The following is a 13535-nucleotide window of genomic DNA, read 5'->3' on the forward strand; positions in this document are numbered from 1 at the left end:
AAGGCTAACCCCTTAGTGTTTTTGGCGAAAATTTTCGCGATTTTGAGTAGTGCTGGAATCAATTAATTGTAGCACTGATCGGACGTAGTTTTGCGAGAGAAATCGATTGGGCGCAGTCACAATACGCTGCGATCAACGCATCAAAAGTTACGGTTAAAAAACTAGAACCAGAATTTTCGACATATTTCAGCAGGTGCTTTTTCGCACGCCATTTCTCTCCTGTTGGTCCTACGCTCTTTTCGCTGCGATTTCTGAGTTCCTGACTGTCCGATTGGTCAGATAAGGGTCATTTAAATCGAATCTGAGACCAAAAGTTTTTTGCCCAAAAAAAAAGTAAGGCTAACCCCTTAGTGTTTTTGGCGAAAATTTTCGCGATTTTGAGTAGTGCTGGAATCAATTAATTGTAGCACTGATCGGACGTAGTTTTGCGAGAGAAATCGATTGGGCGCAGTCACAATACGCTGCGATCAACGCACCAAAAGTTACGACCAAAAAACCAGAACCTTAATTTTCGACATTTTTCAGAAGGTGCTTTTTCGCACGCCATTTCTCTCCTGTTGTTCCTACGCTCTTTTCACTGCGATTTCTGAGTTCCTGAGGGTCCCATTGGTCAGATAAGGGTCGTTTGAATCGAATCTGAGACCAAAAGTTTTTAGCCCAAAAAAAAAGTAAGGCTAACCCCTTTGTGTTTTTGGCGAAAATTTTCGCGATTTTAAAAAGTGCTGGAATCAACTAATTGTAGCACTGATCGGACGTAATTTTGCGAGAGAAATCGATTGGGCGCAGTCACAATACGCTGCGATCAACGCATCAAAAGTTACGGTTAAAAAACTAGAACCAGAATTTTCGACATTTCTCAGCAGGTGCTTTTTCGCACGCCATTTCTCTCCTGTTGGTCCTACGCTCGTTTCGCTGCGATTTCTGAGTTCCTGACGGTCCGATTGGTCAGATAAGGGTCATTTAAATCGAATCTGAGACCAAAAGTTTTTTGCCCAAAAAAAAAGTAAGGCTAACCCCTTTGTGTTTTTGGCGAAAATTTTCGCGATTCTGGAAAGTGCTGGAATCAATTCTTTGGCGCACCATATCGACGTAATTTTGCGAGAGAAATCGATTGGGCGCAGTCACAATACGCTGCGATTAACGCATCAAAAGTTACGGCCAAAAAACTAGAACCTGAATTTTCGACATTTTTCAGCAGGTGCTTTTTCGCACGCCATTTCTCTCCTGTTGGTCCTACGCTCTTTTCGCTGCGATTTCTGAGTTCCTGAAGGTCCGATTGGTCAGATCAGGGTCATTTAAATCGAATCTGAGACCAAAAGTTTCTAGCCCAAAAAAAAAGTAAGGCTAACCCCTTTGTGTTTTTGGCGAAAATTTTTGCCATTTTGAAAAGTGCTGGAATCAATTAATTGTAGCACTGATCGGACGTAATTTTGCGAGAGAAATCGATTGGGTGCAGTACCGATACGCTGCGATCAACGCACCGAAAGTTACAGCCAAAAAACCAGAACCTGAATTTTCGACATTTTTCAGCGGGTGCTTTTTCGCTCGCCATTTCTCTCCTGTTGGTCCTACGCTCTTTTCGCTGCGATTTCTGAGTTCCCGAGGGTCCCATTGGTCAAATAAGGGTCATTTTAATCGAATCTGAGACGAAAAGTTTTTAGCCCAAAAAAAAGCAAGGCTAACCCCTTTGTGTTTTTGGCGAAAATTTTCGCGATTTTGAAAAGTGCTGGAATCGATTAATTGTAGCACTGATCGGACGTAATTTTGCGAGAGGAATCGATTGGGTTTAGTCCCAATACGCTGCGATCAACGCACCAAAAGTTACGGCCAAAAAACTAGAACCTGAATTTTCGACATTTTTCAGCAGGTGCTTTTTCGCACGCCATTTCTCTCCTGTTGGTCCTACGCTCTTTTCGCTGCGATTTCTGAGTTTCCGAGGGTCCCATTGGTCAAATAAGGGTCATTTTAATCGAATCTGAGACCAAAAGCTTTTAGCCCAAAAAAAAGCAAGGCTAACCCCTTTGTGTTTTTGGCGAAAATTTTCGCGATTTTGAAAAGTGCTGGAATCGATTAATTGTAGCACTGATCGGACGTAATTTTGCGAGAGGAATCGATTGGGTGCAGTCCTAATACGCTGCGATCAACGCATCAAAAGTTACGGCCAAAAAACTAGAACCTGAATTTTCGACATTTTTCAGCAGGTGCTTTTTCGCACGCCATTTCTCTCCTGTTGGTCCTACGCTCTTTTCGCTGCGATTTCTGAGTTCCTGAAGGTCCGATTGGTCAGATCAGGGTCATTTAAATCGAATCTGAGACCAAAAGTTTCTAGCCCAAAAAAAAAGTAAGGCTAACCCCTTTGTGTTTTTGGCGAAAATTTTTGCCATTTTGAAAAGTGCTGGAATCAATTAATTGTAGCACTGATCGGACGTAATTTTGCGAGAGAAATCGATTGGGTGCAGTACCGATACGCTGCGATCAACGCACCGAAAGTTACAGCCAAAAAACCAGAACCTGAATTTTCGACATTTTTCAGCGGGTGCTTTTTCGCTCGCCATTTCTCTCCTGTTGGTCCTACGCTCTTTTCGCTGCGATTTCTGAGTTCCCGAGGGTCCCATTGGTCAAATAAGGGTCATTTTAATCGAATCTGAGACGAAAAGTTTTTAGCCCAAAAAAAAGCAAGGCTAACCCCTTTGTGTTTTTGGCGAAAATTTTCGCGATTTTGAAAAGTGCTGGAATCGATTAATTGTAGCACTGATCGGACGTAATTTTGCGAGAGGAATCGATTGGGTTTAGTCCCAATACGCTGCGATCAACGCACCAAAAGTTACGGCCAAAAAACTAGAACCTGAATTTTCGACATTTTTCAGCAGGTGCTTTTTCGCACGCCATTTCTCTCCTGTTGGTCCTACGCTCTTTTCGCTGCGATTTCTGAGTTTCCGAGGGTCCCATTGGTCAAATAAGGGTCATTTTAATCGAATCTGAGACCAAAAGCTTTTAGCCCAAAAAAAAGCAAGGCTAACCCCTTTGTGTTTTTGGCGAAAATTTTCGCGATTTTGAAAAGTGCTGGAATCGATTAATTGTAGCACTGATCGGACGTAATTTTGCGAGAGGAATCGATTGGGTGCAGTCCTAATACGCTGCGATCAACGCACCAAAAGTTACAGACAAAAAACTAGAACCTGAATTTTCGACATTTTTCAGCAGCTGCTTTTTCGCTCGCCATTTCTCTCCTGTTGGTCCTACGCTCTTTTCGCTGCGATTTCTGAGTTCCTGTTTGGTCGAATTAGCCACCAAAGGGCCATCCGAATCAAAAATACTCAGACAGAGAGACAAAAGTAAGTTGTATCCCCTTGGACGGCTGAAAATTTCAAACGTGAAATTACCAAACCGACTACTTCAGCGAATTTCGCCCTGCGCGCGCCTGCGTTTACGAAATGCCTTCGACGCAGCGTCAGGCCCAACATAGTACAGTAGGCATAAAGGATTCGCGAACACGGAGTTATCGGTAGTGCCGTACGAATCATTACAACGTCGGGCCGGGCCGCTCTCCGTGTTTCTCTCTGTGTGGTTTTATCCTAATCTATGACCTATGCCCCCACATAACACTTGCCCGTCACTGTTCCGTCTTGACGTCGCGCGTGTGGATATGCATTCTAGTTGGAATCGCACTGTTGCAGTTTTGTGCCACACGCAAGCTATGGTTCATTTAAAATATTGTCATTGAGTCACTGATCAATGAGTCTTCTCACCATACAGACTTGGAATAAAACCAGTCCCAATTCCGTAGTAACCTATCAAAGCCTGGCAGAATAGATTTTTGAAAACGTCACATCTTCCTTACCTCTCGTGCACCTGGACTATGTTATATTTCAATAACGTCGTAAGGTTTCGTAAATGGAAAGTCTTTCTAATTCTTGGTTTGTTTTCATTAGCCTTGGGACTGAAGGTCGTATTAAAAACGTTGCGAGTAACTGCCGCCCAATTAACTGATTTGCGAAAATGTCCGGCATGTTACGGGCTTTCGATATGTGGGGCAATTTTGAATAACGAAATAGTTATCAGGCATAGAGGTGTTTACGCTACCTTTGCCAATTTATTCAATGCGAAAAATGTTTTCTTCGGAAATTATGCCGGGGAAAAAGTTGTCCTCAAGAAACTCGCTCACACTTCAGAGCTATACGCATTTGACAAAATGCTCTGTACTGATTCGAAGCTCTTCGAGTTATGTCCCAACAATAGCAACAAGAAATCTGTGCCTCGAGCTATTGATTTTTACACACAAATCACCAGAGAACTAACCACTGATTTTGCTAGCGACAATACATCCAACCTGAGGCTCTGTCCAATTACTGATCACATGGACGATCTTCTTTACAATGTTTATGCAAATAGTGGTAATGATAAAAAGCAAATATCGCATGCTTACCTCTGGACGATACTGAGGATTAATCCCGAACCAGTGGTCTTACAGGTGATTGATCATGATAGGAAAAAATGCAGCCCAAACGGTATTGTAGATGATGCGGGAAAGCAATATTTATGCATAATGAATTGCTAATATAATACAGTTCGTCTAAACAGATATTGCCAACTGAGGACGGATGGCCGGTACCCAAATATTACGGGGCGTGTGGGAGAGTCATTGTCGAGGAATACGTAGGTCCCCCGTTATCCAATTACCATCAGGAGCCTTGGATAAGGCGAGCGAAAATTGCTTCAAGTCTTCTCGAGGCTGCACAGAAATTCACCTACCGAAGTCCTCACTTTGGCTTTTACTTGACTGATATATCTCCAGATAACATCGCAGTCGACCCCAAAGATAATGCAAAATTCATTGATATGGAAAACATCATTGTAGTAGATAAAAGAATTCAACAAAATAGTGAGTTCAGGGAAGTAATAATAAGAGCTCAAATACCTATGTTACATAACTCAATCGGATCTGAAATGTCCTTTAGCATCGAAGTGTTATCCAATTGAATATAATTTGAAAAAAGAAATTGTTCTATAAATCAATATTTTCAGACAGAACATCTGACTGGGAGGAATTGGAAGTTAACAAGGTTGATTTCACCTGTCAAAATTGTTTGGCATTTTCGCCAGTAGACATATGTAGTCATCATTTCAGTGATCATAATTATTATGCAGTCTGCCAGGTAAATTGACTCAGGTCAATGCATGTTTGAAATTATTATACAAGATTTTCGTTCAGACTTCAGTTGGATTTACTGTTTCAGCACCTCTTATCACGGACTACAAGCTCCAATGCAATACCTGGAGGATTGCTGCATGATATTCCAAATGATATTTTACAGCAATACCCAAATCTCCCAACTCTTATAGAACAGTGTGCTATACCTAGTGCAGCACATACGAGAATAGTAGTTGGGGATCTTCTGCGGGAAGTACTGAATGAGATTGTGCTAGAGAATACAAGGCAAATCCTCAGACATTAATTTGACGTAGTTTCAATCATTTACGATCAACCCATTATGTATTATAAATATTACTCTTATAATTAAGAACCTACACAATTATTTGGAAGAGGAAAAAAGGAAACGGCAAATATTTTTTTACAGAATAATAATGTTGAATTTACTCATATCCAAGTGATTTAACAATTAACAAACAATTTTGTTTTTTATTCAAACGAACTCCATGCCATGAACAATAAATTTGATGCTTATCATTGTGTGCAGTCTTATGTTCAGTATCCTGTCTAGAACTATTTCGGCAATTTAGATTTTATTTTAAACGAAATAGGTATAATCATTCTATTAAACCTACAAAAATATTCTAAATTCCGCGCACCTGTGCAGCAAATACGCCACAAACAAGTAATTATTCTTTCGTTAGGTGATGTATGCGACACGACTACCCGAAGTAACACGATGGCATAACATTTGCTATTCCGATAAGTACTGCTAACTATTCTCTAGTAATTTCTTCAGTCTTGCTATTTCAAGTTCTTGCTGTTCTAATTTGCTTTGTTGTTTCTGAATTATAATACTTTTTTCATTGTTGTCATTTCTTAATTTAGCTATCATTAAATCTTTATCTTCACTGAGTTCCTGTAGAAGTTGTTTCGTTGTTGGCCGTGCATTTGGATCCGTCTGAACCAATTGGCTCAGTATGAAAGCCTAGTTCGAGAAAAATTTAAAAAAGAAATAAATAATCGAAAATCAATTTTTTCAGGTTCCCATAGCATTGTATGTCGCGAGTACAATGAAAAGAATGATTTTTATTCTCAAACATCAACATACCCATTTAGGATGATTCATTTTCAACGTGTCTGGGATTTGGCCTGCCTGCAATGCACCAATTATCTTGCTGCGTTCCATTCGAGTTTTCATCAACATAATAAGTTCTAGAAGGACGATTCCCAAACTAAATATGTCACTCTGAAATCAAGGAAGTATAAAAATATGAATACTTGCAAAAAAATAAATACTACGATAGTATCAATTAATGGCATATATAATTCGGTTATAGTACTAGCTTTTTAGATCAAGAAATACCGCAAAGATTGCCAGACAATTGTAAATCATTGAGTTGGACATAAAAAAGGTTGAATTCAATATGAAAAAAGGTGGGAAAAGAAAGAAACCGAAGTACCTTGGGATTACATTTGCCACGCAATTGTTCTGGTGCGGCATACATGTGCGTGCCAAATACAGAATGATGATTTTTTTTCTGCAGTGCACAGGCCAGTCCAAAATCTCCTAATTGAACCGTAAGATGATCAATTGTTGATATAAAAATGTTGCTTGGCTGGTAAAATGGAAAAACGAAGCTCAATAAATTGAACACTATCCAACATAGTATTGTGTCATATTTGTACTTGACATTTATTCTTGCTGACTGTTCCATTTTTAAGTAATAAAAATAGTAGATGTTATTCATTCAACTTAATTACCTTTATATCATGGTGTACTACTCCACGAGAATGAATATAATCCAATCCAGACAAAATTTGTGTTAGAATTACAGTGACAAGAGGCTGAGAGACAGGTTCCACTCTATCGTCTAACCATTCTCGTAGCGTGCGCTCGCAGAGTGCCATTTGTATATACAATGTGTAAAGGTTCTGGTTCTATATGGAACATTTAAATTGTGTACTATAGTGATTAATCAGCACTAAAACCCCACTTGTTAATGAAAATTCACTGTGGCCCAAAATTTTTGCCAATAGATTTACCACACTCCACTCTCAGTTTAACCAATCCATAATCACTTATTTCAGGTTTAAATTAGGCATATCATTTCCCATGCATATGCATATATATGGAATCACAAACAATGAATAGTAAAATTCTACTAGCGTTATTACTAACCATCTTCGAATTGTACTGGCATATTTGCTGTTCAGAAGCTGATTCTTCAAAGGATTCACTATCTTCACTCGCCTCTTCATCATTTGAATTACTATCCAGCGTGAGGTGTCTGCTACTTTCTTTTGAATAGCTTTTATTACTTTCGTAATCACCTCTGAATGACACAACACTGGAGTATGATTTTTCTGCTATATTAACATCGACATCACTGTCCAACATTCTGCAATCCATATGATTTGTTGAAGAAATTGATAAACTGGGAATGTGCAGACCTTTGTTAATTTTTCCACCAGTCTTCCTGCTTTTAGATAAATTTATTTTCACCTCAGAATGGGAGCTATAGTTCGCACGGCCGTTTTTACGATTTTTGCGACTTCGGCTGCAAGACAGTTTCTCAGATATATGTAAGCCGTATTTATCAGAACATTCAGGTGATGCATTTTGAACAAATGGAACTAGAAGTGTTTGCTCAATCCAAGCGCCTTTGTACGGCACAATATTAGGGTGATTTAGGGTAGCCAATGTTTTCACTTCTTTAAGATATCGCATGATGTTTTGAACTCTGCAAGATGGCACTACTACCTTTTTTATAGCATATTCAGTTCCATCTAGTCGATGTCGAGCTTTAAATACATTTCCAAATCCACCCTTAGATATAAACCCAATTTCCTCAAACTCATGTCTGTAGCGGGACCATTCAGTCATTAAAGAACTGAAATGAGAGGCAATTAAATTTACATTGAAAAAATAGGCTGTATAATCTACAGTATTATTTTCAAATACTGTTTCATTTCTTTGTACCTTGGTACTTGTAGGGCACTTTCAGAACCTGTCGAAGCTCTAGCAACAGTAACTAAATGGAATAATGCTCGCTGATATTGACTTCTGACTAACTCCAGTTCTTCCATGTTGTATGAACCATCAATCAACTTCATTTCGTGTAATTTATCACAAATGGCTGTTGAGGGAAAAAATTGGGTTCTTATAAATAAATATAATCCAATGAAATATGGATTACATCATTGCCCAACTCTCACAATGAGTTAGACTGAGTTAGAAGAAAGATAGAATATTGAAATTAGGCGAATTTCTAACTGAATAATGCTCAGATCAAGTACTTAGCTTTTATGTTTCAGTTTTATTTTGGAGTTCATAAGGTTAAAAATGTTATATTTACCATAGTATAATTTATTCCTGCGTACAGGATCCCCCTCGAAAAGTGTGCAGAGCTGTTGTATAAGCGCTTCGACGAGTAGGCTGGTAGATGGAGAAACTCTGCCAACAACTTGACCACCAGCTTGTACTTCTTTACAATCATCCATTCGATAAGTTGTCCATGTGTCGTTTCCTGCAAGATAAGTAATTACTGACACTCGTGAGCCAAACGAATTTAGATATACTAATTTTACATTCAACTAGGTATCGCTGAGCGAGATCAGCGTATGTTATTCTAGCCAATAAAACATCTTTGCAATTTCAATATACGCCCATTTTTTTTCTCTCAATGATTTAAATATGTATCTCCTGACTGAAATAAAGTAACGATGATAAAACACATGGATGGTGATGTGACACAATTTTTTTACGTTCAAAATGCTCGAACAATTCAAACTTGAATAATCTTAAACATACGCTCTAACCTCTATCGAAGGTGGTAACAGTCGACAGATCACCCCAAGGATTGTTTTCGGGTGATACGCTATCATCCATGTTAACACATAATAAGCAACTATTTTCACATTTTTGTCTGACCTTTTCTCCCTGAACCTCTCAATTCACTTCACGTATTTTAAATCACATACATATACGCGACATTGCGGCACTCGGTTACGTATTCATGAATACGCGACATATGGTGTTTATTTTTCAAGGTGATCGTAGTATATTTGAAATAGTAGGCTCCAGAATATTCCACCTTAAGGTGCATGTAGCGCCTCCACGGCCGTTGACTGAAAAATATAAAGACCTGGCCCTAATGGGCTTTGGAGTGACAACTGAAAATCGTCGTGCGCTTGCGCCAGTTGTGAGCCGCGATTCACCATGAGTGGTAGCCGGTGGGGATAGTGGAAAAGAATAGGATCGTTACGCAGCGTGTACTTGCTTTGGGCTGTTGCTTGGATAATTTCAATAAATTTTAGTTAATCTTTATGAGTGATACAGTTTAATTCTAGTTACAAAAATGAGCGGCAAACAAGGACGTGAGCTAGCTCTGTCAATGCTCCGAGTACTGCCCCGCGTAACTTTGGCGAACATCCGAGATAATCCCGGCTCGAGACAAACTGTAAGTTTGTGCTTTAATTTTGTAAGATGTAAACATGATGGAACGTTGACAGACACTTGACAATGATATTACAAATATCCCAACCAGTTTTTCCCAACATATGAAATTTCAGTTCACTAATGAATTTGCTTGGCGCAACATTGTCTCCTTACCGAATATCGGAGCTAAGATTAGATTAGGTTAGGTTGGATTAGGTTTTCCAACTGGACAGCAATTCATTGATGAGATATGCCATTGAATGCGAAAAGGATGTATATGAGCTCTTATATCATTCCGTTTTTCAATTTCTCAAACCACTGTTGTGTTATCAACGCGCAACACTTTACACAGTTTAGTTATTACCTGTACACACAAGCTAAAGTATTTAGATAATGTTCATTGAAAACTTACGTTGCATAGAAAAAAAGAGGCAGAGCTCAGCATGGAGGTGATTATCATGGAGCTGGAAATAAGGGATCAGGTCAAAGGCAAAACTACATGCGACCTGGTTACGAAACTGGAAATAATCCATTTTACTTGAGATTCGGTTATGAGCCATATTACAAAGGGCATCAGTAAGTGTTCTAAATTTCAATCAATCCCTATTAATATTGTTGTAATTCAAAGCAATTAAATTTCTCTTTATGTTTTTGTTGCAAAACCACGTTTGCTTTTCTTTTAGTACTTTCATAAATTGTTAAAATAATTATTTTATTTGCCTTGCAGCCTGCGGAGACAGTACCCACCTCTGTCTTTATCCAAACTTCAACAGTTCATAGATACTAACAGAATAGATGCTTCGAAACCTATAGATCTCGCAGCTCTACTGAATACTGGACTTTATCATATAACGCCACACATGAAACATGCAGGAGTTCACCTCACTGATGAGGCAAATATAATTTTATTATTTAAACAATAACTAACATTATTTGACGTTTGAAAAAAGAATGAATTATGTACATCTACAGTGAATTTATGTTTCACGTTTAACTTAATTTTATTTATAATTTTCCACAGGGAGCCGATGAGTTTCAAGGAAAAGTTAATATAGAAGTTCAGTGGGCATCAGAGCCTGTAATCGCTGCCATTGAAAGAAATGGAGGAGTGATTACAACAACCTACTATGATCAACAGAGTTTGCATGCTGTATTGAATCCCAGAAAATTTTTCGAGAAAGGTACTTATGCAATTTTACACTACCTAATTTTACTGGAAAATGAGGATCAGCGACTGTTTTTGCTGGGTACATAATTTTTTATGTATTTAATCTTTTAAAACAAATATTTATCAGGTGAAGCTATTCCAAGAAGAATGTTGCCCCCCATGGATTGCTTAGAATATTATTCAAGTGCAGAAACGCGTGGATATTTAGCAGACCCAGAAAAAGTATGTCATGAGCGCTTGGTACTAGCGCAAAAGTATGGCTATAATCTTCCAAAAATTGAGGAAGATCCTCAATATGAAATGCTGTCTGAACGTAAAGACCCTCGTCAAATATTCTACGGACTCGAGCCAGGCTGGGTCGTCGTTCTCAAGGACAAGGCAATCTTGAAACCGAAAGCCGATTATTTGAAAGAATTTTACCAAAATTAATAACCCGTGTATTTATAGTTCCTTAATAAAAATATATACAGTAGAATTAGACATTATTTTCATTGGATTAATGTCGTTATGGTATAAAAATAATAGAAATATCAAGTCATAAAACAAATATTTATATAATAGGTATATGAAGAGTGTAAATGAAATTTTTTCACGCAGTCAAGTTGTACTTTTCATTATCGGCCAGGCGATAACCCAGATTCTCTTTTCGAAGAACGTTGAGTAACATCTCTTCACTGAGGCTCCATAGTTTTTCAGCTAATGCTGAATCTTGAGCAGCAGCAGAAGAATCACACCGATAGCAATTGTTGAAATAAATACCTGTTGCTCCTTCAAGTTCTGGCGCAGTTGCACAAAATACAGACGTGCTAGCGGCTTGTTGCTAGAATAAAGCAATGGAGCGTATTTTTATATTCATTAAATAGTCCAATTTCTTGGAATATCAGTTCAGTTTCAGTTTTCCGATTATTTACCAATGATTTTGTGAATGGGCGTGCCAAAGCGTACAATAATCTCCAAAGCCACCAGTGCCTAGATATATCCGTAGAAACTATATTTCCAGGGTGCAAACAAAACACAGCAACAGATGGCCACCGTTTAGCTAATTCTACAGCAAATAAAACATTACAGAGCTTCGAGTTATTGTACGCTCCCATTGCCCAGTAGCTACTTGCCGGTGGTGACAAGACTGAGGGATGAATATCATCCGGGGATTTTATAGAAGAGAATCTGAAACGTAAGTAACAGGTCAAGGTTCAATAAAGTGCCTCATGAAAATAGTTAACAAAAGTTGTGTGTAGATGTGTTTGGTACAAGAATTTTACCTATGCGATTCACTTGATACGACGACAATTCTAGCATTTTCCGTATTGTGTATGATGGGCTCAAGTAACATCGTGAAATAAAATTGTGCCAGATGATTTGTTTGAAACGTTGATTCATAACCATTTACAGTTATTAAGTGTGGTATACCAAAGACTCCAGCATTCAATATGAGTATATCAAGCTTTCTGAAAGTAAAACAGTGATTCAGTAATTTATTAAATGAAGATTTACTTTTCTCAAACGAAAAATGAACGAGTTTACTTACGTGTACTCAAGCTTAAGTTTGGAAGCAGCTTCGGTAACATTTTCTAGATTATTTAGATCCAAGTGTAGTAATTCACACTCAACATTCTCCTTTTCCTTTATTATTTTGTTTACAGCTTCTTGGCCTCTGTCCAGGTTTCGGCAGGCTAGGATTACTTTGCAGCCATGTAAAGCCAAGGACCTGGCAGTTTCAAAACCTGAATTAAGGTCACTCAAAGATTAGTGATAACTAATCAACAAAGGCAATCTTGAAGTTTTAATGTTTAATTTCAGGAGCTAGTTACCTATGCCACAATTAGCACCAGTAATAATTGCTATTTTTCCTTTAAGATCTCTGCCATGTAGTACAGACAGAGCTGTACTACTTGCATCAAATCTTTGTCGAATTGGTTGTGACATCTCTCTGTACTCCGTGGCAAAGGCTAAGCGTGGATCTGTGTATGTAGTTGTGCGATTGACGTGATCAACAAACAGAACTTTACCATTTTCAGAAATACATTTTTCCCAGCCAGGTGGTAGTTCTGAAAATAATATCGTGCATATTAGGTACATTAAATCAATGTCATTTTGAGGTGTTAATTATTAAGCCTGTTGTGAAGTTTGTTGCAAATTTTCAATGTAAAACTTTAAACATTATCGTTAAAAAATTATACTTTTACATACATACCTCCTTCTACAACTTTTTTACGTCCAGTACGAGGATGCATCCATTGGGTTCCCTTGGTGTAGTGGCTGCCAAAACAGAAAAACAATTATAAGCCCAGATAGACAAGACGAATTGACTCGATTATGGATTCTTGATTGTAATCTCGACTGACAGTAGTTTCGTCAACTGAAAATTGTAGGTAGTAAGAGACTGCCGTTACCACCGTATTCGTCATACTCTTTTGCTTGCTTCGAAATGAAAACCGTAGCTGGCTGTCTTTATCAATTTTCAGTCAACGGTTGTTGGTTCAAACTCGACCTAACTTAACCCAACTTGACAATCATTAAATCCTTGAATTTGCGAAAGCTAGTTGCGTAAAAAAAATTTTAAGTAAACAGTATGATTTTCGGACTTACTAACTTTACGTAGTAAACGTTGCCATCCAACGTAGCTCGTTCCTCCCATCCCGGTGGTAACTCGTCTTCGCTATCCGAATCCGACATAACACCCACCATCTTGGAATTATAAACTCAATCTGATAGAGGGGAAGTTGGCAAGGATCGAGCTGTCAGTTTCAGGAGCCGGAAAGCGCCGAATTCGA

General features: G+C 38.4%; 4 protein-coding genes across 6 annotated transcripts; 2 read left to right on the forward strand and 2 right to left on the reverse strand.

Annotated features, from left to right (window-relative positions):
- The first annotated feature begins 3492 nt into the window (after positions 1–3492).
- LOC107217021 (divergent protein kinase domain 2A) lies at positions 3493–5692 on the forward strand. Of its 2 annotated transcripts, none has more exons than XM_046732505.1 (4): positions 3493–4471; positions 4582–4882; positions 5026–5156; positions 5220–5692. In XM_046732505.1, exons 1-4 carry the CDS (start codon positions 3860–3862, stop codon positions 5454–5456), a joined length of 1281 nt encoding a protein of 426 aa, XP_046588461.1. In that variant the 5' UTR covers positions 3493–3859; the 3' UTR covers positions 5457–5692. The 2 variants fall into 2 exon arrangements, with proteins under 2 accessions (XP_046588461.1, XP_015509861.1); XM_015654375.2 differs by having other exon boundaries at positions 3496–4471; positions 5238–5692.
- Positions 5611–9245, reverse strand: LOC107217022 (eukaryotic translation initiation factor 2-alpha kinase 1). The gene is made up of 8 exons (XM_015654376.2): positions 8975–9245; positions 8512–8682; positions 8136–8292; positions 7335–8046; positions 6917–7093; positions 6616–6771; positions 6264–6401; positions 5611–6140 (listed from the first exon to the last, which is right to left on the reverse strand). The coding sequence occupies exons 1-8, from the start codon at positions 9042–9044 to the stop codon at positions 5925–5927; spliced, it is 1797 nt and encodes a 598-aa protein (XP_015509862.1). The 5' UTR covers positions 9045–9245; the 3' UTR covers positions 5611–5924.
- A 122-nt stretch (positions 9246–9367) lies between these two features.
- Positions 9368–11236, forward strand: LOC107217006 (39S ribosomal protein L15, mitochondrial). The gene is made up of 5 exons (XM_015654355.2): positions 9368–9615; positions 10015–10169; positions 10321–10486; positions 10615–10774; positions 10889–11236. The coding sequence occupies exons 1-5, from the start codon at positions 9514–9516 to the stop codon at positions 11188–11190; spliced, it is 885 nt and encodes a 294-aa protein (XP_015509841.1). The 5' UTR covers positions 9368–9513; the 3' UTR covers positions 11191–11236.
- Positions 10892–13486, reverse strand: LOC107217018 (WW domain-containing oxidoreductase). Of its 2 annotated transcripts, none has more exons than XM_046732506.1 (7): positions 13351–13486; positions 12956–13020; positions 12573–12809; positions 12290–12485; positions 12024–12209; positions 11673–11928; positions 10892–11581 (listed from the first exon to the last, which is right to left on the reverse strand). In XM_046732506.1, exons 2-7 carry the CDS (start codon positions 12993–12995, stop codon positions 11351–11353), a joined length of 1146 nt encoding a protein of 381 aa, XP_046588462.1. In that variant the 5' UTR covers positions 12996–13020; positions 13351–13486; the 3' UTR covers positions 10892–11350. The 2 variants fall into 2 exon arrangements, with proteins under 2 accessions (XP_046588462.1, XP_015509856.1); XM_015654370.2 differs by having other exon boundaries at positions 13355–13484.
- Positions 13487–13535: the final 49 nt, after the last annotated feature.

This window comes from Neodiprion lecontei, chromosome 2, assembly GCF_021901455.1.
Source record: "Neodiprion lecontei isolate iyNeoLeco1 chromosome 2, iyNeoLeco1.1, whole genome shotgun sequence".
In the NCBI taxonomy this organism is placed as follows: domain Eukaryota; kingdom Metazoa; phylum Arthropoda; class Insecta; order Hymenoptera; family Diprionidae; genus Neodiprion; species Neodiprion lecontei.